Source organism: Tenrec ecaudatus, chromosome 12 (assembly GCF_050624435.1).
Source record: "Tenrec ecaudatus isolate mTenEca1 chromosome 12, mTenEca1.hap1, whole genome shotgun sequence".
NCBI lineage: Eukaryota > Metazoa > Chordata > Mammalia > Afrosoricida > Tenrecidae > Tenrec > Tenrec ecaudatus.
Window position 1 is genome coordinate 78,790,259 of NC_134541.1, and position 26,454 is coordinate 78,816,712.

General features: G+C 41.2%; 1 protein-coding gene and 1 pseudogene across 1 annotated transcript in view; one reads left to right on the forward strand and one right to left on the reverse strand.

The window, feature by feature from the left end:
* Positions 1–21,736, reverse strand: part of ABHD12 (abhydrolase domain containing 12, lysophospholipase) — a 119,381-nt gene extending 97,645 nt beyond the window's left edge. Inside the window, exon 1 of the mRNA XM_075564187.1 lies at positions 21,377–21,736. Coding sequence (XP_075420302.1) covers positions 21,377–21,570 — 194 coding nt within the window. The 5' untranslated portion in view covers positions 21,571–21,736. The remainder of the gene's footprint in view (positions 1–21,376) is intronic.
* Positions 16,519–16,827, forward strand: LOC142423146 (10 kDa heat shock protein, mitochondrial pseudogene; annotated as a pseudogene).
* Positions 21,737–26,454: the final 4,718 nt, after the last annotated feature.

The following is a 26,454-nucleotide window of genomic DNA, read 5'->3' on the forward strand; positions in this document are numbered from 1 at the left end:
GAAAAGTATGTTTGGAGAATGATTATGGAAGCATTGTATATTATGTTTGATATGATTGAACTCTGGATTGATGTGACATATGTATTAATTCCCAAGTTACAGCAAATTAAATTTAAAAAAAAGCATAGATCCAGGAAAGAGTTTGGGGCTCTCACTAAATCTTAGTTCCATGTTAAGAAGAATTAGTTCTTACATAATGGCCCTACTCAATACTCACCTTAATGAAATGATCACTAAAAATAAGGGGTTCTACAGCAAAATAGATGGTGTCCAGCTATCAAATGAAATAGTATCTGGGGTCTTAAAGGCCTGTATTCAAACAAACAGTCACCTAATCAAGGAATCAACTAAGTCCACACAGAAGAAACACACCAGTTTATGTGATCCAAAGATGACAATTACAAAATTTAAGTAAGGTGAAGAGAAAAGTATCAAAGCTAAAAGTATGAATATTCAATTTTTAGAAGACTATGGAGGACAATGGGAACCCACAACCTAACTGCCAAGTATACAGTCAGACCAAGCCACTGGCAGATCCGCTACAGCCAAAGGCAAGAGTCCCGAACAGCCCTACTAGTAGGCAGAGACCATTGTAATCTCGATTATGCTGGATTGAACTTGATACTTGGCCAATCAGCCTCCCTATAGTCATGTCCTGAATGTGTACTGGGTACAAGTATCTCTTAGTTGTTCCAGGTCAGATATTTCTTCCCTGGCTTCTTGAATGTTGATGGGGTCTTCTCCGACTTACACATTATTTGTATTTTTGTCTTTATACTAATATGATGTTATCCTTACCACCTTAGTGCCATTTGTTTTTATTGGTTTCTGTGGGTTTCTCAGCTGTGAAGCACAGGAGTGGTGGACGTATAATGATACTAGCTGATACAAGGTGTTATAGGGAATGCAGGGGGCGTGCTATATATAGGGAGGGAAAGGGGATTTGGGGAGTAAATAATAAAGTCAGGAGGGGGCAGGGAGCACTAGAACCGATCGTGTTTGCACAACATCATTTTAATGATGGCGGGAAAGGGGTTGCTCTAAGATAAATGTGGTAGTGACTGTGCAATTCCCCTTGATATGATTGAATGACTGAACTATTCAGTGGTAATGATATGTAAATTATATAACAACAAAACTGTTGTGGGGAATTAAATTTAAATTAAAAAAAAAAACTTGTGGGGAAAGAAAAAAAAAATCTGCCCTGATATAGTGCCAGAAGGTATGACCCTCTGGTTGGAAGACACTCAAAATATTTTCTCAGTGTAAAGTCTACCTTAATCCATGGATGAAGTAAAGCTTTGGGGACCTTCATTTGCTGATGTGGCACATCTCAATAGAAAAGGAACAGCTGCAAGCATCCATTAATAATTGAAAGAGAAAATGTATGAAGTACGAATCCAAGAAAACTGGAAGTTGTCAAGAATGAACTGCATAAAGATCAGTATTTTAGGCATAATGTGATGAGAAGAACTGGTATTGGCCATTTTCAACCAGACAATCATACTGTCTATTATGCTAGGAATGATAAATTGAAGATGAACAACATTGCATTCATCATAAAAAAATATTTCAATATGTAATCTGAAGTACAACTCTATCACTAATAAGACAATATACATAAATCTGTATGAAAAGGCAGTTAATTCAATTATTATTTAAACCATTAATGCCAAAAATGAAGATTACCAACAAAGATAGTCTGAAATTGAACAAACATATATTCAAAATGCATTGATAATTACTGGTGATTGGAATGCGAAAGTTGAAAACAAAATGGAAGAACTAACAGTTGGAAAATATGGCCTCGTCTCGGTGATACAAATTTACTATGTAGAAATTTGCAAAACCAACAATTTATTCAATGCAAATATTTTTTACAACAATATAAACAGCAATTATATATGTAGACTTCACCAGAAAGAATACACAGGAATCAAATAGACCACAATACAAAAATAGATGATAGAAAAAGCTCAATGTCAACAGCAATCTAGCTGAAAGGAAGTATTAAGAGGTGGAAATAGGGGGAAGGTGATGGTGGGGCAGGAGGAAAGTAATAGGAAACAGGAAAGATCTAGGAAGCAAAGCAATGGATAGAGGTATGAACATAGGTGTGTACATATGTAAATATTTTAATCCATAAAAATAGAGGTATTGGCCTATGTACATATATTTATATGGCAATACACTGAGGGCCTCTGCTCATACCCTACCTCAATACAAGAACAGTTTGTTCTAACAAACTGGCGTTCTGTGATGCTCACCCTACTGGCAAAATCACTGAAGACAAAATGGGTACATAAGCAAATATGGTGAAGAAAGCAGACGGTGCCCGGCTATTAAACGATATAGTGTCTGGGGGTCTTAAAAGCTTGAAGTTAAACAAGCGGACATCCAGCACAAAAGCAACAAGCCCACATGGAAAAAGCACACTAACCAGTGCGATCAGGAGGTTTCATCGGGATTGAGATCCGGTAATAGGCAACAGAAGACCCATAACAACAAACAAACAAACAAAAAATGTACTGTTGAAAAGGTGGGGGAGGGGTGGGAGCAAAAACCCAAAGCCCATCTGTAGACAATGGAACATCCCCCCACAGAGGAGTCACAGGGAAGGGATGAGTCAACCAGGGAGCAATAAAGCATCGATGAAACACACAGTATTCCTCTGGTTCCTTGAGGCTTCCTCACACACACACCCCGCACTATCTTGACCCCAGTGCTGCTTCTCACTTCAGGCTAGAGCAGAGCATGTACACAAGCACAGATCAGAGATAAGGGTTCATGGCACCTGGAATCCAGGAATAGGAATGGAAATAGTGATACCAGAAGGGTAAGAGGAAGGGGAGGAGAGGATGATGGAAGGGAGAATGAATCACAATTATCGACACATAACCGTACAGACACCTCCAGGGGAAAGAGCAACAGAAACTATAGGGAAAGGGAGACAGCAGTGGGTGTGATATGCGAAAATAACACTAATTTATAATCTATCAAGGGGTCACGAGTGTGGAGGGGGAGGGAGGGGGGAAAAGAGGAGCTGATGCCAGGGGCTCAATAGAAAGTAAATATCTAGAAAAGAAGGATGGCAACATATGTACAAATATGCCTGACTCAATTCATGTATGGATTGTAATAAGAGTCGTAAGAGCCCCCAATAAAATGAGCTTTTCATTTTAAAAAAGTAAGTAAGAAAAAGCTCAATGTCTTCAGTCAGAAAAGGGCCAGGGGCTGACTGTGAAACCAACCATCAATTGCTTATATGGAAGTTCAAGAGGAAGCTGAAGAAAATTAAACAAGTCCATGTGAGCCAAAGTATGAACTTGAATATATCCACCTAAATTTAAAGACCATTTCAAGAATAGATTTAGTGCACTAAACATTCATGACTGAAACCAGTAAAGTTCAGAATGTTATCAAAAACATCTTAAACTTAAACTCAGTGGTCATTAAAAAGAGTGCGTTAGGTAGGCTGGTCTGTCTAGGGAACCAGTGACACTCATTTGCATAAGAACTTCATTACTTAATAAGTAATTATCAAGAAGTAAATATCAAGAAGGCTTCTCATCCGAGTCCAACTTCAGTTTATGGGTCCAATACTAGCCAGAGCCCTCTTCAAATTCATGTAGCTGCAAGCCAATGACACAAAAAGGTGAATGGAGATGCAGGAAGATCACAGGCTGGTGGGTGAAGAGTCTATGGAAACACAGAAAGACACTGACAGCTCTCTCTGCCCCTTTCTATTCCAATAAGCAGGATGGTAAAGGGACAGAGAGAGGGGGGGGGGGAGGTCACCAGTGTCTCCTTATAAAAAGGCCATATATCCCTGGAGGTATTATCAGGTTGTGACCTAACAGGTTGGACTCCATACCTCCACAAATGCAAACTGACATAAAATCTAACACAAAGAAGGAAGAGAGAAAAGAGAAAAATGGATGCTAGAATAGATGCTGAAATTTACTCTTAAATGTTGAATAAATAGCTAAAGCCAAAGGAACCTTGTAGATCATAATACCAATTATAGAACCTTGCTTGAAGCACTTACTGACTTTGGTATGGATTACATCTCAATAAAAAAAATCAAAAGTCCTTATAATTAAACCAATTAGCAACATCATAATACACAGAAAAAATACTAAGTAATTCCAACTCACAACAAGCCCCATTTAGGTTTTCCAAGACTATATATCTTTATTGGAGCAGACAGCCTCACTTTCTCCCCTAGAGTGGCTGGTGGAGTTGAACCACCAATCTTGAGATTAGCAGCACAATGATCATCCCATAGGGTCACCAGGGCTCCTTTAAAGCTATAGAAGACATTATAAAAACCCAAGCCCCTTTTTGCTAAGTTGATTCCAACTCATAGGACAGAAAACTACTCCATAAGGTTTCCAAGGCTGTAAAACCATTACAGAAGCAGACAAGCACACCTTTCTCCTTTGCTGTTGTTAGGTACCACTGAGTAGGCTCCAAACCAAAGTGACCTTATTAAGTACAACAGAATGAAACACTGCTCAGTCCTGCTCATGCCCACAATTGTTCCTATGCTTGAGTTCGCTGTTGCAGGCACACAGTGTCAATCCATCTCCTTGAGAGTCTTCCTCTTTTTCCCTGCTCCTTGACTTCCCCAGGAACTGATTTCTCCTGACATGTCAAAAATATGTAAGACGATTTCTCCATGAGATGTAGTCAATTAAGATGGCTCTTCTAGCCATATTCCATATGTGATGGACTCTATGCTTGTGGCTATAAACCCATTATGTGGGGAGTTCCCTGCTATACTAATGGACAGGAATATGGTGGGGTTAAGTCCTGACTTCAGGAGAGGGTGTGAACTAAGTCACACTCTTTGGCGGTATCTTTAGACTCTACTTTCCTTAAGACACTAACTATCCTTTGTTTTGCCTGTTAGCAGCCAACACTCAGGGTAGTGTGCTTAGGACCACACCACATGGGGAATGGTCAGCTAAAAGGCAAAACCCACCCCTTCACCAAAGCCTTACCTCTCATTATAAGCGCCATTTTAGACAGAGAAAATTCCAAGACCAACAGAAGAGCACACACCAGATGTGTCTGAAGTGGCAGAGACCGAGACCAGAGGCACCAGAGACTAAGGCATGGACACTGAGACAGAGCTAGGGCTACGGGGACTGTAAAGTAAAGCAGCAAGTGGGCTTTCTGGTCTATGGAGGAGGCCTAGGGAAGATGTAGTTGAATCATAGCAGCTGGCTGAAGAAAATGTACACAATGACTGTATCCTTACTGCGTTTACAAATCCTAACTTGCAGTAACCTAATAACTTCCCTAATAAATCCTCACAACGGTGAGTATTGTCTGTGAGTTGAGTGTGGCCATTGCAACAAACTTCAAAACCAGCAATAAGTGCAGTACCACAGCAGGTAAACAGAATGATCCCCGGAGGCTGTCTGACCCCTGCCTCAGAGCAACAGGGAAGCCACAGGAAGCCAGTTATGACCCCACACAGTTTACTGCTCTCCCACATGAAGGCTATACGTTCCAACCACCAACCTTCCAGTTAGCAGCTGAGCACTAAACCACTGTGCCACCAAGGCTCCTTACAAAACACTAGTACAACTTGACATTGATAGCATGTAAAAGTTACAGACACCCCACAAATAATGGTACAAAACATCAAAAGAAAATATTACTAAATTGAACCAGCCAATAGAGTTCACCTCATGACTACATTGATGATTTAACAATAGAAAATCTATTTCTATAACTGAGTGCACTAACAAATCAAGGAAACAATCTATATCACTATTATATGAATGCTGAAATGGCATTAGATAAAGTTCAACAACCATTTGTGATTAAACAAATAAAACATCAGCCACACATCCCTTAGTAAAATAGTCAACATGGAACTTAGTAGCCAAAACACTAAAAAAGCATTCTCATGAAATCTGGAGACAATATCTTTCTCTAAAAAATAGAGCACTTATTAAGAATTAGAAAGAAATGAAAAAAACTTATTTAGGAGAATGATGAGGGCAATGAATGTACAAATGTGCTTTACACAATTGATGTATGTATGGATTGTGATAAGAGTTGTATGAACTCCTAATAAAATGATATAGAAAAAAAAAAGAAGACTGGAACGGAGCTACCTTACCAATTGGGACCTCTGAACAATATTTTTTCAGATCAAGGAAGACATTGTTCAATCCATAACATGAGGACAATTTAATAATCAATCTAAAAGTGTAACAATGGCTTCTAAATGTGCATTTTCAGTTTCATATCTTTTGATGAACATTAACTAAGATAAAGAAATGTTAAACTATTTTATTAAACTGAGCTCCTGCTCAAAAAAAAAAAACAACTTATTTGCAACTGACACAATACTATACTTGCAAATCCAAGAAAGTCAACTGGAAAAACTATTACATCCAATAGTATAAGTCAATTACTAGTTGAAAAATTAGTAGTACAACAAAATATATTTAGCCAAGGATACTCTTTTCAATAAAACAACAAAGAATAAACTAAAAATGTGCAGAATTTTCATGCCAAACTGATAAAGAACATTTTTAAAATAGAAATTTTTATGTGTGTTGGATAACACTAATAAATAGTTTTAAATTTTTATAAAGAAGACCAATGGGATTGGGGATATGTATATTTTTTAAAGTCCTTATTTGTAGGGATACAGTGAAGCATTTGTGTAGGACATGAATATTTTAAATTACATAAGTTCCTATCCTCCAAAAAGTGCATGCTCAGAGGCATAAATGATTCAAGATTAGCAAAATATTGGTGTTTTTTAAACTAAGTGATACATATATGTGAGTTCATATTATCTTCTTTACTTTTTATATTTGGAATGACCATAATAAAAAGTTAAAAGAAATGTACAGCTAAAAATCATTAATAAAATATAAATTAAGGCAAAATCTATAGACCTGCAAAATATATTAATCAAACTTCTATAGATTTAAAGAGAGAAACAGCAATAAAAGTAGACTTCAATATGCTACTCTTGAGGAACGGCAGAACTAGAAAGAGCCTCAGCAAAGACACAGAAATACAACTCAATTAATCATCTTGAACTCTTACACATATACAGACCACTCCATTCAACACACAATATACATTCTGTTCCAGCGCATTTAGAACAGTCTCCAGAATAAACCATATGTTAGGCCACAAAGCAAGCCATAAATTTTAAAACATCAAGATATTACAAATCAACTTCTCAGATCACAATGCTATACAATTGGGAATCAATCATAGAAAATCAGAGGGGAAAAAATACAATACAAAAAAAGTGTACACTATTTTGCTTAGAAAATACCGAGTAATTGAAGAAATAAGGACCGGAATTGTAAACTTCCTTGAAGCAAATGTGAATGATTTTAAAACATACCCAGACTTTGGGACACAGACAGTGCAGTTCTCAGGGAGCAATTTATAGTAATATATGCACACATCTAAGAATCAAAATCACCTAACTCAGGACCTTCAATAATTAGAACAAAAGTAGCAAAATAAACCTTCAGCAATAAGAAGAAAATAATGATTAGGGGGGAAAATACAAAAACATCAGTAAGAAGTTGATTCTTTAAAAAGGTTGACAAATTTGACAGACCACTGGCAAACTTAACAAAGAAAAAGAAGATGCAAATATGACAAATAAGAAATGAAATGGGCACCATCACAGCAGAAACTCGAACATAAAAGAAAATAGTATGAAGGTCTGTACTTCAAAAACTTCTAAAATCTAGAAGAAATAGACAAATTTCTAGAAACACACTACCTACATCAACCATCAAACTATCAGAAAATAACAAGTAGACCCATACCAAAAGAATACAGAGATCAGGCCATGAAAAAATCCCAACAATAAAAAAGTAAGCTATGAACACACACACGCACACAAAATGGTGCCTGGCAACTAAGAAAGGAGCACTATGGATTCAATGGTTATGTGTTTTACTGCTAACCAGAAAGGTTGGCAGTTCAAACCCACTAGCATCTCTGAGGGAAAGAAACCTGGTGATCTACTCCCATGAAGACTACAGACAAGGAAACATTAAGAAGCAGTTCTATTCTGCACTACAAGGTCACTATCAACAAAAACTAAGAAATATATATTAAAGCGATAAACCTAGTGCTATTTTGCTCAGATGAGATAGAAAATGATTAAAATATCTGTGTGTATGAAGACACCTTGTACTATTGATGGGACTACAAACTGGTACAACTTTGAGTGTGATCTTACTCTCTTTAAGTTTTTAACAAAAGTTAAAACACACCTTAGTCAAAAAGTTTCACTTTTAGGTTAACTACAGAAATTCATTCATTCAACAAGCATTTTGGTCACCCATCATGTACCAAGCAATGAAGACACAATCATTAAGAAAAAAATGTACCTGTTTTTATGCAGCTTCCACTCTAATGCAGGAAGAGATGAGTATTAACAGATCAACAAGGATATATATAATTTTACTAACAGGTAAAAGATAAGTGCATTGAAGAAAAAACTTAACAGAATAAGGGGGAGAGGCTATCTTAGTCCTGGAAGACCTCTATGAGGTAACAATGGAACCGAAACCTAGACAAAGGAGAAGACAAAATATTATAATGTTGGAGAGGTTGTTCCAGACAATTAAAAAGGTCAGGAGGAATTTACAAATTTAGCCTTAAAATTATTCAAATTTTAAAAAAAGAAAAAATATTCACATGCTTTAAATACAGATCTTTTTTAGGAAAGTGTTTTGTGGGATACAGAACGAACGATTTCTCCCAAGTTGTCTCCCTCAAATATACGCCAAACCTAAGACGCTGCCTGCTACATATGGTAAACAGCCATACACGTGGAGGTCAATGAAAGCAGGTCAGAGGGTATTCTCCCTTAAGATGATCAGCTACCTAAAGCAATCAGACTGTATAGTCTGTCCCACCCTAAGTAGGACCCACTCCCTTCTGGAAAGGGGTAGTGGATTGTTTCCTTGAAGGAGAGCCAAAAGGCAAGGTCGAGCTCACTCAAGGATGACCAAGATTAGGCTGCTCTATTGAGTCTAGTGTCTGCCATCTTGTCACATGTTTACCCCTAATCCCACCCCCCTTCCTATTGGGTGTAACCCCTAGATCACCCCCCTCCTATTGCTTGTATTGTCTATGGCGCAACCCCTTCCTGTTATACATGTGGTCATCTGTAATGGGGGGGGGGGTTTACATACCCCCAAAGATATATAAGCCTTGGCTAGAAATAAATCTCTCTAACCCTCCTCTCCTCACGCATCTCCACATGAACCACAAAGAAGGGCTGAGGTGAGCATGCTACCAAGAAATGTGTGAGTCCTTTGTTTTACCTTCTCTTCTCTTATTCTCTATGACTTTACCATATCTTTATATGTCATAACAGTATGATTAAGCCTACAGAATCCGTGATAGTGTGAGGGACTGGTTTCCCCCACAGTGTTGATTCAACATTGCTTCTCCAACTATAGAAATGATCCCTGAAAGTATAGTCTTTCAACATTGCTTCTCTATATGTAACCTCTATATGTACCAAATTGATTTCTTCAAAGGATGGATGTCTCATTTTATCTACGTGGTATAGAAAACCTATTAATACAAGCGCATTAAAGCTAAATCATGAGTTTTTAATGCAGACAAACATTTCCAGAGCAAAGAAAACAGACTCATTTTACAAAAGATATTGACCAGTTGCTAGATCATCTTACAGGAGAGTCCTGATGGTGTAGTTGTTAAAACTAGGGCAGGTAACTGCAAGGTCATCAATTACAAACCACCAAGTGCTTCCAGGAGAAATATAGCGCTTTCTACTTTATTAACAGTTACAGTCTCAGAAACTCAGAGGGGAAATGCTGAGATTCGTGCTTCAGAGTCACAAAGAGTAAGCATTGACACAGTCGCAGTGAGAGATCATCTTTTACATGCACACACACGCCACAAACTCAGTGTTTGTCTTTCTAGAAGGATTGAGCAACATTTATTAGGAGGTGGGATGTTCTAAAGTCTAATTTTATGATCTGTTAAGCATTGAAGTTGAAATTTTGTTCTTTAGCGCTAGTTGTAAATTTTAGATTGAAACAGCCAGTACATTGTACTTTATTTAGTTAACTGCTACTTATCTGTCAGTCTGTCATACTACAGTGGATTCTGTGTTGCTGGAAGCTTTGTCATCGGTATTTCACATCTGAGCAAGGTCACCCATAGTTTTTAGCGCAGCTTCCACACTAAGAATAGACAACAAATTAGTAGTAGTTTGTCCACTTCTGAGGAATTAGTCAGGAAAATCTTATGGATAGAATCAAAGCATTGTCAAATACTAAAATCCTCAATAAAAAGCAGCAGAACATTGTAACAAACAGCAGCAGAAGACAAGCCCCTCGAGTCCGGAGGCACTCAAAACATGACTAAGGAAGAGGTGCCTTCTCAAAGTAGAGTCAAGCATAATGACGTAGATGGAGTAAAGACTGTGAGAATAAAACCTGCAAAACCTTAATTTGCTGATGAAATATCAATTAATAGTAGTAACTTAGAAATATACAAGTATAATTAAGAAAATTAGAAGTTGTAAAAACTGAAATGGAATGCATAAAAATCAACAATCAAATAAACTCAACATTCTAGATGTTAGTGAGCTGTAATGGACTGGTACTGGATGTTAGTTTGAGTCAGAAAAGCATACGGTTGATTAGGCTGGAATGAAATAATCAAGAGGAATGGCTTTACATTCATCTTAAAAGACATTTCAATTCTATCTTAAACAGTGTTTGTGACAGGATTTTGCTTAACCACATTCAAGGAAATCTAATCAACACAACTCTTACTGAAATTTATGTGCCAACCACAAAAGCTAGTGATGAAGAAACTGAAGAAGTCTACCAACATCTTCAATATTAAATTGATCAAATATGGAATCAAGATGCACTCAAAGTTCTTAGCAACAAAGAGGAAGGACAGTAGTTGGAAATGTGGCCTTGGTGACAGAAACAAATCTAGAGACTGCATCAAGAAATACCTTTCTCAACACAAAAGGTGTCTATACACATGGATTTCTCCAGAGAACAATACACAAAAATCAAATTGACTACATCTTTGGGAGGAGGCAATGGAGAAGCTCAACATTAGCAAGTAAAACCAAACCAGGGTCTGACTGTGGAACAGATAATTAATTTCTCATCTGTAAGTTCAGGTGGAAGTTAAGAAAATTAAAAATAAGTCCAGTAAACCTAAAATACAACCTTGAGTATCTCCCATCTGAATTTCAAGAACATCTGAAGAATAGATTTGACACATTGCACACTATTGAGAGAATATCTGATGAGAATGACATCAAGAACATCCTTCATGAATGTGTTAGGCTGAGTTGACTAGAGACACAAATCCAGAGGCGCTTGCATATGTGTAAGAAAGAGTTTATATCAAGAAGTAATCATGCATCAATAAAGCATCCAGCCTAGTCCAACTCAAGCCTGTAAGTCTGAAACTAGTCCATAAGGCCCTCTTCAGACTCATGAAGCCACAGGCAATGATGCAGCAATCAGGAAGATGACAGGTCGGTGGATGCAGTTATGTGGTTCCAATGGTTGTGGCTGCATCACAGGGTTCGCACACAGAAAGGTGAAGGCGGGAGGTGGGGCTGGCCTCCAGAGCCATTTATCTTAGCAACACCTCCAAAAGGAGGTCATCAACCTGAAATCTGATTGAGGCTAAACTCCACCCACATCTTCTTACAGGTGCATTGTTGGCACAAAAAACCTATTACAATGAAGAAAGCAAAAAAGACAGGAATGATAAAAAAGATCCGCAATAATAATGTCAGAAAAGACTGTGAAACTTGCTCTAAATCTTAAGAGAAGCTAAGGTAAATGGAAGAAACCAATTCAAAGAGCTGAACAGAAAAATTTGAAGGGCAGTTCAATACAAGTAAAATATTTTTTAATATTTTTATTGGGGCTCATAAGGCTCTTATCACAGTCTGTACATACATCAGTTGAGCAAAGCACCCTTATACATTCGTTGCACTCATCATTCTCATAATTCACCTTCCACTTGGGTTCCTAGAATCAGCTCGGTTTCCCTTTTTTCCCCCCCCGTACAAGTAAAATATTTTAATGAAACATGAAAAGACCTAGAATTAGAAAATCAAAAGGGAAGTACACACTCAGCATATCCTAAACTAAAATAACTCAAGAAAAATTCACACCTTGAGTTGCAATATTGAAAGATTCTATAAGCAAAATATTCAATGATGTAGTAAACATTAAGAGAAGTGGAAAAGACTACACAGAGCACTGTACCAAAAAGAACTAGTCGCCATTCCACCACTTCGGGAAGTAGCAGATGGCAAGAACCAATGGTGCTGAAGGAAGAGATTTAAACGACATTTAAAGCAGTAGCCAAAAACAAGGCTCTAGGAATTGATGGAATGAACACCAATTGAAACATTTCCTTCTTTCTTTTTTTAATCATTTTATTACAGGATTATACCACTCTTATCACAATCCATACACACATCAATTGTGTAAGGCACATTTGTACATTCATTGCCCTCATCATTCTCAAAACATTTGCTCTCCACCTAAGCCCCTAGCATCAGCTCATTTCCCCCTCCCTGGTTCCCCCCTCCCTCATGAACCCTTGATAATTTATAAATTATTATTTTGTCATATCTTGCCCTGTCCAACGTCTCCCTTCACCCATTTTTCTGTTGTCTGTCCCCCAAGGGAGGAGGTTATATGTAGATCCTTGTAATCGGTTCCCCCTTTCACACCCACCCTCCCTCCACCCTCCCAGTATCACCACTCTCACCACCGGTCCTGAGGGGTTCATCTGTCCTGGATTCCGTGTTTCCAGATCCCATCTGTACCAGTGTCCATCCTCTGGTCTAGCCAGACTTGCAAGGTAGAATCACCAATTCCTTTTTCAAAGGGAAACCCAAACCAATGCCATCAAGTTGATTCTGATTCCTAAGGCGCCTCTAGGACAGAGACCGGCTCCCTGGGGTTTGAGACTACGTCTTTACAGGAGCAGACAGCCTGGTCCTTCTCCAGCAAGAGTGGCTGGTGGGTTTGGGCCGTTCACTGTGCATCCGCCCTGGATTCCGTGTTTCCAGTTCCTATCTGTACCAGTGTACATCCTCTTGTCTAGCCAGATTTGTAAGGTAGAATTGGGGGGGATGAGCCAGCCCCCCACCACAAATCACAGGTTCGGTAAGCACAATTGTATGGTTGATATTTATAAATATTATATTTATGTCATCGAGATAATGAGAGATTAAAGAGATATTGAAGTAATGAAGTAGATATGTTAGGCAACTTAGCCTAGGGAATTGGGAAGTCCATTTACGCATGCCCAGGAGAGCCAGCAAAGGACAAAGCTGGATTTTCCCGCCGGTGAGCCCGGATGGGCGTTACGCCTGGAGCAGCCCACCTGGGCCAGGTGACTGCAACTCAGCAAATGGGATCACCCTGGGGTCGTTCACCACGCCTCCCCTGGGAACCCTTGAAAAGGCAGTGACCTGAAGGGAGAGGGGCTGTCTTGCTTGGGTGGTCTGGTCGTCTTCGTGGGAGGAGAGAGATCCTTGCGTGACCTGGGGCAGTCTCTGCCAGGCCGCATGGTCAAAGGAATCCTATGGGTGCCGCGTAAAACCTGAAACTTCTTAGAACTCTCATTAAATTCACTTGGATCATGAGCCCGGCTTCGGCGTGAAATCTTTCTCGCGCGGAGCCAAGGACCGAGGCTGAAATTTAGGCCGGAGAGAAAAACCTAACAGATACATTTCATGGTAGCAATCCTCACCTCAGCCCTGTTTGGTGGTCCAAGTGGAGAGAGGGAGAAGGGAAGGAGGACAAGGAGAAAGGGAACAGGGGAGTCGACGAGAGGCCAAGTGAAGAGCCAAGAGACCACAAGATCTATTGCTAACCCAGGCCTATATACCTTTGGGGGCATGCAAGCCCACTAATTACAGGTAAAGACATACGTCACAGGAAGAGGTTGCACTATAGGTTATATAGCAATGAGAGGGGGACAACCTAGGGATATACACACAATAGGAAGAGGAGGGATTGGAGGTATACATGTGACAAGATGGGCGGGTCTTAGATTCAGGATGGCAGCTTAACTTTGGATGTCCTGAGCCGGCTTGATCTGTTCTCTGGATCTCCATAGGACCCATTACCAGTAGGGTGTAAACCCCACCTACAGGAACCAAGCTTATGGTCACAAGCCTTAGCCATTGTCCCCAGCAGCAGGGAGTAGGGCCTACCTTAGTCTGGTGACTGATTGCCCTCAGAGAGGATGTCTACAAGCATCTGACCTCCCCCCACACCTTCACCGACTTTTCTGTCGTTGTCCCCCAGGGATAAGGTTATATGTAGATCCTTGTAATCTATTCACCCTTTCCAACCCACCCTCCCAGGATCCCACTCACACCACTGGTCCTGAAGGGATCATCCACCCTGGATTCCCTGTGTTTCCAGTTCCTATCTGTACCAGTGTACATCTTCTTGTCTAGCCAGATCTGTAAGATAGAAATGGGATCATGATAGTGGAGGGGGGAGGAAGCATTTAGGAACTAGAGGAGTTGTATGTTTCATCATTGCTACATTGTACCCTGACAGGCTCATCTCCTCCCTGAGATCCTTCTGTAAGGGGATGTCCAGTCGCCTACAAACGGGCTTTGGGTCTCCATGCCTCATTACCCCCCTCATTCACAATATGATTTTTTTTGTTCTGATGATGCCTGATACCTAATCCCTTCAACACCTTGTGATCACACGGGCTGGTGTGCTTCCATGTGGGCTTTGTTACTTCTGAGCTAAATGGCCGCTTGTTTACCTTCAAGCCTTTAAGACCCCAGACACTATATCTTTAGATAGCCGGGCACCATCAGCTTTTTTCACCACATTCGCTTATGCACCCACTTGTCTTCAGCGATCGTATCATGGAAGTGAGCACACAATGATATGATTTTTTGTTCTTTGATGCCTGATACCTGATCCCTTCAGCACCTCATGAATATGCATGCTGGTGTGCTTCTTCCATGTGGGCTTTGTTGGTTCTGAACTAGAGGGCCTCTTGTTTACTTTCAAGCCTTTAAGACCCCAGATGCTATATCTTTTGATAGCCAGGCACCATCAGTTTTCTTCACCACATTTGCTTATTCCCCTGCTTTGTCCTCAGTGCTTGTGTCGGGAAGGTGAGCATCATAGAATGCCAATTTAATAGAAGAAAGTATTCTTGCATTGAGGGAGTACTTGAGTGGAGGCCCAATGTCCTTCTGCTACATTAAAATAAACCCATACATATATGCACGTAGATCTATTTCCCCATCCTCACATATAAATATATTTACATATGTACAAGCCTTTATTTAGACTTCTATAAACGCCCTTTTCTTCCTAGCTCTTTCCTCTATTTCCTTTGACTTTCCTCTGGTCCCACTATCATGCTCAGCCTTCATTTGGGTTTCAGTAATTCCTCTTGGTTACAATACCCTTGATCATGCCCTACCCAGCCTCCTACACCCTCCTCACCACTGATTTGGATCACTTGTTGTTCCCTTGTCCCTGGGTTTGTTAACACCACTACCTTTCCCCCCATTTCCCCCCACCTTTGTCCCCCAGAACTGTCTGTCGCATTGTTTTCTCCTCCAGATTGTTCATCCAGCCTATCTTATTTAGACAGACCTGCAGAGATAATAACATGCACAAAAACAAGACAGAGCAAAACCAAGTAACAATACACAACAAATCAGTGACCAAAAAAAAAACAAAACACAACAAGAAAGAAAAGCTTGTAGTTAGTTTCAGGACTGTCTGTTGCCCTTTAGGAGTGTTTTCTACCAATTGAAATATTTCAATAAGTTGATGAAGCACTAGAAGCACTCACTCTCCTATTCCAGGAAATCTGGATGACACCTGCTTGGCCAACTGACTGAAAGAAATGCATATTTGCACCCACTCCAAAGAAAGGTGACCCAACAGAATAACCAAATTATGGATCCATATCATTGAAGATCACATGCAAGTAAAATATTGCTTAAGATCATCATCTAATAATGGTTGCAACAGTACACTTACATGGAGTTGCCTGAGGTTCAGACCAGATTCCAAAGAGGAAGTGGAACAAGAGATTCCATTGCTTATGTCAGATGGATCTTGGCTCAAAGTAGATATCAGAAAGATGTTTGTGTTTTGTTGACCACGCTAAGGCATTCCAGTGTGCAGACCATAACAAATTAGGGATAGCCTTGAGAAGACTGGGAATCTCAGAACACTATTATTTGTGCTTATGCAGAATCTGTACATGGATCAAGAAAGAATTATGTGAATAGAACCAGGACATCTGCATGGTTTAAAAATCAGGAAATGTGTGTGTCTGGGTTGTATCTTCTCACCATACTTATTCAATCTGTATGCAATGCAAATAATGAGAGCAGCAGGTTTAGAAGAAAAATGTAGGCAGAGGCGTGGTATGTATGAGAGGAGTCCTTGCTGTGGCCACCCAAGCGTCATGGCAGGACAGGCATTTTGAAAGTTTCTTTCCCTCTTTGACCGAGTATTGCTGGAAAGGAGTGCCTGTGAAACTGTAACCAAACGAAGCATTATGCTTCCAGAAAAATCTCAAGGAAAAGTCCTGCAAGCAAGAGTCGTAGCTGTTGGGTCTGACTTGAAAGGAAAGGGTGGAGAGATTGTACCAGTAAGTGTCAAGGTTGGAGATAAAGTTCTTCTCCCTGAATATGGAGGCATCAAAGTAGTTCTAGATGATGAGGACGATTTCTTATTTCGAGATGGTGACATTCTTGGGAAGTATGTGGACTAGAGGAAACCACTGTTGAATGGCATCATGTGAAGCTGCCCATTCCACTGTTGTTCTGAATCTGTCATCATGCAAATAATCTGTCTCTCTTTTACAATAAACTCATGATATGTGGTGTCGCTAAAAATTCCACTTCTTTGTTTTAAAACATTTCCAAATAAAAATATGCAAACCAAAAAAAAGAAAAATGTGGAATCAGGATTGGAGGAATGCTTATTAACAACTTGTAATATGCAGACAATACAACTTTGCTTCCTGAAAGTATGAGAACTTAAAGCACTTGCTGATAAAGATTAAGGACATCAGCCTTCAATATATATTACAATTCAATGTAAAGATCAAAATCCTCACAATTAGACCAGTGGGTAAAATCATGATAAATGGAGACAAGATTGAAATTTCAAGGATTTTGTCTTACTTTGATCTACTATGAATGCTACTGGAAGCAGCAGTCAAGCAACCAGAGGATGCATTGCATTGTGTAAATCTGCTGAATAAGACCTCTTTAAAGTGTTGAAAAGCAAGGATGCTATTTTTTTCTTACAGTTTTATCAGCCCTTAATACACATATCACACGATTCAACAGTTCAATCACATCAAAATCACATTACAATCATTACCACAATCAGTTTTAGAAAATTTTCTTGTCTGCGCCTTCCCCCACCATGGTTTAATCGCTTTTAAAATGAGTTGTTTAATCATCAGTTCTAGAGTGCTCCTTCCCTCAACCCCCACACCCTCCCTAATCTCCCACCTCTTACCCCTAACTCCCCTATCTCTATGCCTCTATTTCTGTGCTTCGTAAACTGGAAAACCCAACAGAAAAAGTGAAAAACAGAAAAAATAAAGTGTTAAGGATAAAATAATACCTACATCTAAAAGAATCTCATGGGGATCTGCCAGCGGCTTAATCAGACTAGAAACTCTGCAGATGGGTTTTGGGCTCCCACTATCCACCAAAATCTTCTACAAACCGGTGTTTGCAATTTAGGCTCTGATACTTTTCCCTTTGTCGTATTTCAGTTTTGCTACGGTCATCTTTGATCACACAAACTGGTGTGCTTCTTCCATGTGGACTTGGTTGACTCCTAGCTTAGATGGCTGCTTGTCTGAATACAAGCCTTTAAGACTCCAAACACTTCCAATTGATAGCAGGGCACCATCTGCTTTCTTTTTTTTTTTTAATTTTTTTTTTAATTTTAACAATTTATTAGGGGCTCATATAATTCTTATCACAGTTCATACATATACATACATCAATTGTATAAAGCACATCTGTACAGTCTTTGCCCTAATCATTTTTTTCTCTTTTCTTTTTTTACATTTTATTAGGGACTCATACAACTCTTATCACCATCCACACATATACATACATCAATTGTATAAAGCACATCCATACATTCCCTGCCCCAATCATTCTCAAGGCATTTGCTCTCCACTTAAGCCCCTTGCATCAGGTCCTCTTTTTCTTTTTCCCCTCCCTCCCCTTTCCCCCCTCCCTCATGTGCCCTTGGTAATTTATACCTCATTATTTTGTCATATCTTGCCCTATCCGGAGTCTCCCTTCCCCCCTTCTCTGCTCCATCTGCTTTCTTCATCACCTTCTCTCTTTTTTTTTTTCCTTCATCACCTTCTGCTGTAGAAGCAAGGAAGTTATTTTGGGAATAATGTGCTCGTGTGTTGAGCCACAGTATTTTCAATTACCTCATATATAAGTGAAAGTTGAACAATGAGTAAGGAAGACTGCATTTGAATTGGTGCCTTTAAATTCTGGTGCTGGCTAATAATATTGAAAATACCATGGTCTTCCAAAAGAACCAATAAACCTGTCTAAGAAGAAGTTAAGCCAGAAAGCTTCTTAGAGGCAAGCATGGTGAGACTTCCTTTCATGTACTTTAGACATGTTATCAGGAGCAACCAGTCATTGGAGATGATATCATGTGTAGTAAACTGTAGGGCATTGACAAAGAGAAAGACCTTTGACAAGATGGAATGACACAGTGGCTACAATGGGCTCAGACAAAGGAGCAATTGTGAGATGGTGCAGGGCTAGGCAGTGTTTTGTTCTGTTGTTTATAGTGTCACTATGAGTTGGCACCAACTCGATGGCACCCAACAACAACAACAACAACTTCCATTAAATAGCTCGAGAGCACCCATCTAAGATACAATTAATAGTCTCTTCCCATCTGGAGCAAAGGAGAGTAAGACAAAAGCAAACCAAATTCAACTGTCATTGAGTTAATTCCAGATTCTAGAGGACTGAGTTAGACTGTCAGTCTTGTGGGTTTCTGAGACTGTAAATCTATAGAGGAGTAGAACAAAAAAACAAAATCACTGCCATTAAGTCAACTGTCTCATGTGGATTTCAGACACGAACTCTTACAGGAGTAGAAAGTCTCGCACCTTTCTTTCGTATAGTGGCTGGTGTTTTTGAACTGCTAACATCAAGATCACCAGTCCAATGTATAACCTACACCACCCTGGCTTCCCAAGTAAAGAACACCAAATTCACTGCTGCCAAACACCCTAGAACTCATAGTAACTCTGTAGAGAAAAGGCAAACCACTACCTAGGGTTTCCAAGTCAGTAAATCTTGACGGGAGCAAAAAGCCCTATCTTTCAGATCAGCTGGTTGGTTTGAACCACATGATCTTGTGATTCGCAGGCTCAATGCTTAACTCACTACACCAAACGGGCTCCTTAAAGAAAACCAAAAACTCAAAGACACTTAGTCCAAGAGGCTAAGTGACCATATAAACCACAGCCTCCATAACACAAAGAGACTGCTACTACTGCTCTGAATAGGATCACAGCAGAAGGTCCTGTAGAACAGAATTCAAATTCACACAAAAAAGATCATATTTAGTCCCTAATAAAATGTAAAAAAAGAAGAGAAAAAAATGATTAGGGCAAAGAATGCACAGATGTGCTTTATACAATTGATGTATGTATATGTATGAACTGTGATAAGAGTTGTATGAGCCCCTAAAAATTGTTTTTAAAAAAAAGATATTTATTACCCTGATAAACATTGGTGGGACCTCTGAGACAATAGCCTTTAGACATCTTGCAAACTTAGAACTGAGACCAGCCCTGAAGATCACCAAATATAACTGGGTCTATAAAGTAGACAAGAGTGTCTGAGTAAGGTGATCCGCAGAACACTCAACTATACAAGATCAAATGGACATTTTCTCTAAAGCAAAATTCAAGTGCCAGAAAGGCAGAGAAGTTAGGTGAATGGACCCACGGTGGAAGTGCTCAGAGAAGTGCTGGCACATTGAGGCAACTGCAAACAATGTCATAAAAACAATTTATATCTAAATTGTTGAATGGGAAACGAATTTTCTTTGCAAACTTTCACCTAAACTATAATAAAATGTTCACTCTTTTTTCAATATTTTATTTAATTGCCAAGAATATGTTCTATAAACAACCAGGTAATTAAAGAATCAGTACGTGAAATTTGCCCCTATGAAATATGCCCCTATATCCAATACAGTCCAAGCCCAATTCCCTAGAGTCCATTTCAACTCATAGAAACTCTATAAGACTGTATGAAACTGGCCCCCAAGGCTTTCCAAGCTGCAAATCTTTAAGGCAGTGTGTTGAACAACCAGCCCTTTGGTTAGCAGCTACGTCCTTTAACCACAAGCTTCCTATTTTAAGTCTGCTTTATATTTATATTAACTATGCATTAATTAATGCATCCATCTTCTATTCGTGCATTCATCTTCTATTCAATAGGTGAAAGCATGACTTCAGGACTTTACAGTGATTCCCTCCTTCAACTAATCCTCAAGATTGACTTCAGACACTACTAGCCATCTGCAACTGGACAAGGTTCCCCTCCAACCACGAAACTGTAGTGCACCCTTCCTTTCCCCTCTGCACTGTGGACCAGTTAACCCTTCTCCAAGGTCGAGCATTACTGAGCACAGAATGTCACTTCTGACACAAGGAGAACAAGAATTGCTGAAGTGAGAAATAGGGTTGCCAGTAAGCTTCTACACACTACAAACCAGTAAGCAGGGTGCTGGCTCATGTGCTGGGGTTTAGGTCCAACACAAAGGGAAAGAGCCAGACAAGTAACAACACAACACTCAGGTTTGGAGCCCGACACTCCTAAGCACCCATCCTGTCCATGTCCAGGAGTCTCTCCTGGGGTTTCCCTACCCCCTCCCCCAGTTCAGCCGGGCCCCTGAGGGGCTCACCTGGGACAAAGTAGGGGTGTTGAGCTGGGTTGGGCGGGGTGGGAAGGAAGGGAGACACAGAGGGCCAGGACACAAGAGGCAAAGGGGTGTTTAAGGAGTGCTCCTTCTCGGGACTGGCAATTTAGGGGCAGGTGGCGAACCTCGGGGGGCTTCCCGAGAAGCACTTGCCAGTCAAATGAAAGAGTCCGGAGATGGGTCGCGGAAGAACAATCTGGGGGGAGGGGGAGGGCGCGAGGGGGGACGCTCCTGCAGGCAAGTAACTTGAGGATGCGAGAACTGGGGAGGTACCAGCGGGCCAAGTGCAAGGCCCGCCCCATCCGTGCGCGGCGCCTCACCTGCCCAGAGCTCGCTTCATGCCCGCGTCGGCCGCGCAGAGCGGCTCAGCCTGCCCCTTGCCCGCCAGGCGCAGGTTCCGCTTCAGGCGGCAGTCGACGTCCAGCGCCGCGGCGGCTGAGCCTACTAAGGGGGGCGAGCCCGGGGCGACGCAGCGCTCATGCTCCAAGGTGACGGGCTCGGTCCGCTTCCTCATCCCGCGACCCGCAAGGCCGGCTGCCGAGGGCGCCGGCTGGCCTCGTCCGCCGCCTGCGCCTCTCCCGCGCAGTCGCCACTGCTCTGAGCTGCCACCGCCGTCGCCGCCACCCGGAACGCCCGGCCCTCACATCCCAGCTCAGGCCGCGGTGCCCAGCTCCGGAGCACGGCTGAGCGCCGCGGACCCCGCCGGCCAATGGCTGATGAGCCCTCCCGGGCCCCGCCCCGGGCCCGCCCCCAGCGTCCTGCGCGTCAGTGCCGGCGCCGGCCCGCAGCCATGTTGGGAAAGGGTGCGTGAAGCTGCGTCTAGTGGTCACCCTCAGGGCCGCGCCGAGGCAAAGCGACGTCTTGCGGAACAAGGTTGCATTGGCCGGGGCCCTGACCAAATACACGCGCCAGGCCAGAAGGTGAGAACTAGGAGCGGCCACAAGGGACATCCCTCTTCGCCCACCCCTCCCTGAAAATCCAGTTAGGGGTAGGCTAACAAAAGAAAACACTGGCAGCCAGCACACTGTGACTCACATCTAGTCTGCACGGCAGTTTGCGTTACCCTATGGACTTCCAAAGCTGCACATCGTTACAGGAGCAGAGAGTGTAACCTTCGGTCCTGCCAGGCCCTACAGGTCCTGTGTCGTCCTCCAAGGGAGAACAGGCAAGCTGCGCTGTGATTTTCATTGAGCCAGAGATAAGCCACTCCACAGCAAAGAGGCAAACCAAAGGTTTGAGTACGCATAGCATCACTTCCCCTCAAGAATTGAGAAGGGCAATTTAAGCATAGATAAGCTACACCTCTTGAGAGCAACAAACCAAGCTATCCACCTCTGCAAGGTGACAGGAGGAGAAAGATGACAAAGACATTGACTAAGGGTCACGTCTTGCTTTGGAGGGGCATTTTCAAAGAGGAGAGGAGCCCTGGCAGTGTAGTGGATATGCATTCAGCTGCTAAGTGCAAGGTCAGCAGTTAGAATCTACCAGCTGCTGCATCAGGTGAAGGAGTAGGCTTTCTGTTCCCTTCAAGAGTTGGAATTTTGGAAAAGTCGCTGGGGAAGTGCTTCCCTGTCCTACAGATGATTTCTAATTCATTGCCAAATTTGTCTCTGGGTCTTCTACATGGTTCTTTCCAAGTTATTTCAGGCTACATTTAGTGTCAGGGTGTCTTGAGTTTTATAAATTAGACTATAAATCTGGCATGAAGGTGTCGAAATTTTCCCAGGCTATAACTGGTCCCTGGTCCCTGCCCAGCAAAGTGAGAGAGCAGGAGTAAGAGGACAAGGATGTTGTCTGTGGGAACACTTCTTGTTTTTAAAAGGCAGGTGTCACAGGGAATCCAGGACAGAAAAACCCCTCAGGACCAACAATGAGAGTAGCGATACCAGGAGGGGCAGGCGAAGGTGGGGGTAGAAAGGGAGAACAGATCACACAGTTATCTATATACAACCCCCTCCCTGGGGGGCACACAACAGAAAAGTGGGTGAAGGAAGACATGGAAAAATAATAATTTATAATTTACCAAAGATTCCAGAGGGAAGGCAACAAAAATGAGGAACTATGGAGACCCAGAGCCCATCTGTAAGCACCTGGACATCCCCTTATAGAAGGGTTGCAGGGAGGAGACCAGCCAGTCAGGGAGTAGTATAGCATCAAGGAAACAGAACTTTCCTCTAGTTCTTTAATGTTCCACCCACCCCCACTATCATGATTCCAATTGTACCTTACAAATCCAGCTAGACCAGAGGGTATACACTGGTACAGATAAGAACTGGAAACACAGGGAATCCAGGACAAATAAACCCCCCAGGACTAATAATGAGAGTAGCAATACAAGGAGGGAAAGGAGAAAGTGGGGGAGAACGACGGAACTGATCACAATGATCACCACAGAAAAGTGGGTGAAGGGAGACATTGGTCAATGTAAGACATGAAAAAATAATAATTCATAAGTTATCAAGGGTTTGGGAGGGAAGGTGGAGGAGGGGTTGGGGGAAATGAACTGATACCAAGGACTCAAGTAGCAAGAAAAGGTTTTGAGAATGATGATGGCAACAAATGTGCTAGACAGAATGGATGGATAGATTGTGATAAAAGTTGTATGAGCCCCAATAAAATGAGTTTTTTAAAAATGAGCTGATACCAAGGACTCATGTAGAAAGAAATGTTTTGAAAATGATGGCAATGATGTACAAATGTGCTTGACACGATGGATGGATGGATGGATGGATGGATGGATGGATGGATGGATGGATGGATGGATGGATGGATGGTGATAAGGACCTTATGAACCCCCAATAAAATGATAAATAAAAGGCAGGTGTCAAACTTTTCCCAGGCTATAACTCTGGATAAGATATCCCAGGATATCCACCCAGTCTGATCTCAACTTTGAAACATTTACCAGGTTTGTTATCTCTGAGCCAGTTTATTTCTCTAGCCTATAGAATGCTTGCTTCCATAATAAGCAGAATGTCATTTCCTAACAAAAAGTGTGTTCATCCCTTAGCAGTCAAATGTCCCTGTCCTGACCTTGTCAGAAAGCATCTTGATTTTCCTGTGGAGCAGCTGGGGATCTTGATAGCAGGCCAAATCATAACCTACTGTGTCACCAGGGCTCCTTCAAGTCAAAATGATCTCTTCACAAATGTTTATAGAAACACAAAAAGAAAGGAAATAAATCACAATTCTTTTCAGGTAATTTACAGATGTTTTTCCATACGGAATTTCCTTTTTTTAAAATGCTTTGATATTGTGTGTGTATTTAACAAATATTTTTCCACCTCAGAATTCAAACTCACTGCCCTTGAGTCAATTCTGACTCATAACAACCCCGAGGACATGGCAGAATTACCACTGTGGGTTTAAGAGACTGTAAACTCTTTACAGAAGTAAAACCTTGTGTCTGCTCTTTCTCCCAAGGAGAAACCACTGAGGTGGGGCTGATGGGTTGGAACTGCTTGACCTTGCAATTAGCAGCCCAAGAAACCACTAGACCACCTCAGGAATGGCAATTCCACCTTTGTATTACCTCTGGTCAAAGTCTTGTGAGTTCCCATAACTGACAGCAAAAATTCTAAGAACCCAGAAATTAAGCACCTCATCCTCCCTCATACACTGCTGGTGGGGCTGTAAGACAAAACCACTGTGGAAAGTGGTGCGGCACTTCCTCAGACAAGTGGGAATACAAATACCACTTGCCCAGCATTACCTCTACTTGGCATACGCCCTAAAGCACGGGTGTCAGACTGGCGGCCCACGGGCCGCATGCGGCCCCTGAAGTAAAATGAAAATAGAAAAAATTGTTAGGAAGAAAATAGCACTTAGAAGAGATCGAGGCAATATCATACACACAATTCCCTCACCCATTTTATTTCAGAGCATCGTGGGCCACAAAAAGTTACCTCAGGGCCACATGCATCCCACCACGGGCCCCCAGTTTGACACCCCTGCCCTAAAGAAATAAGGAACATAAAGGAACAGATAAACACATACTCATGTTCTCTGCAACATTCTTTACAATAGCAAGAAGATAAAAACAACCTAAATGCCTATTGGAAGAATAGATAAAATAAACTTTGGTACATAAACAGAATGGAATAGCACACACCACTAAAGAGTAATAATGTATCTGTAAAACACCTCATGTTATTAATGAACCTGGAGGATATTATGCTGAATGAAATTAGTAAATCTTAAAAAGAACAAGTATTGTATGAGACCACAGATATTTTTAAAAATCAAGAAAAAGTTTTCATACTTTAAAAAAAAAGATGAATGATTATCAGGAGTAGGAGAGGAAGGAAAGAAAGGGGGAGCCATAGATTAGAGCTGAGTGAAGGGGAAGACATTATCCAACAAGAGGGAGATAGTAAAAAGTGATGAAAACAGGGCACGTTCTCTGCTGGGTATATATCCTAGAGAAGTAAGAGTCATAATACAAACAGATACTCACACCCACATTCAGTACAACATGGTTCACAATAGCAAGAAGATGGTAACAACCTAAATGCCCACCAGTAGAAGAATTAACAAAGGCATTCTAAGATATACATAAATGGAACACTATGTATAGCTGACAAAACCATGAAGCATTTCTTGACATGGATGGACCTGGAGAATATCATGCTTAGTGAAATTAATCACAAAAGCATAAATATTATAAAAAAGAAGAAAATGTTCTAAAATTGATTGTGGTGATGATTGTACAACTCTTTTTCTTATGATCGAAGTATTGAATTATATGCCGATAATAGTTCAAAAGAGGATAAACATTATATGAAACCACTGTAACAAGGGGAAAAAACAAACAACATAAAGACATTCATACCCGGCCATCTAGCTCAGAAGCAACCAAGTCCACATGGAAGAAGCACACCAGCCTGTGTGATCTTGAGGTGTCGAACGGATCAGGCATCAAAGAACAAAAAATAATATCATTGTGAATGTGGGGGAGTGCAGATTGGAGACCCAAAGCCCATCTGTAGGCAAGTGGACATCCCCTTAAAGAAGGGTTGCTGGGAGTAGAACCAGTCAGGGTGCAGTGTAGCAATGATGAAATATACAACTTTCTTTTAGTTCGTAAATGCTTTCTCCCCCACCCCTCACTATCACGATCTCACTACCACTACCTTACAAATCTGGTTAGACCAGAGGATGTACAGTGGTACAGATAGGAACTGAAAACACATGGAATCCAGGACAGATAATCCCTTCAGGACCAGTGGTATGAGTGGTGATACTGGGAGGGTGGGTTGGAAAGGGGGAACCGATACAAGGATCCATATATAACCTCCTCCCTGGGGGATGGGCAACAGAAAAGTGGATAAAGGGAGATGTCAGACAGTGTAAGACATAACAAAATAGTTTATAAATTATCAAGGTTTCATCAGGGAAG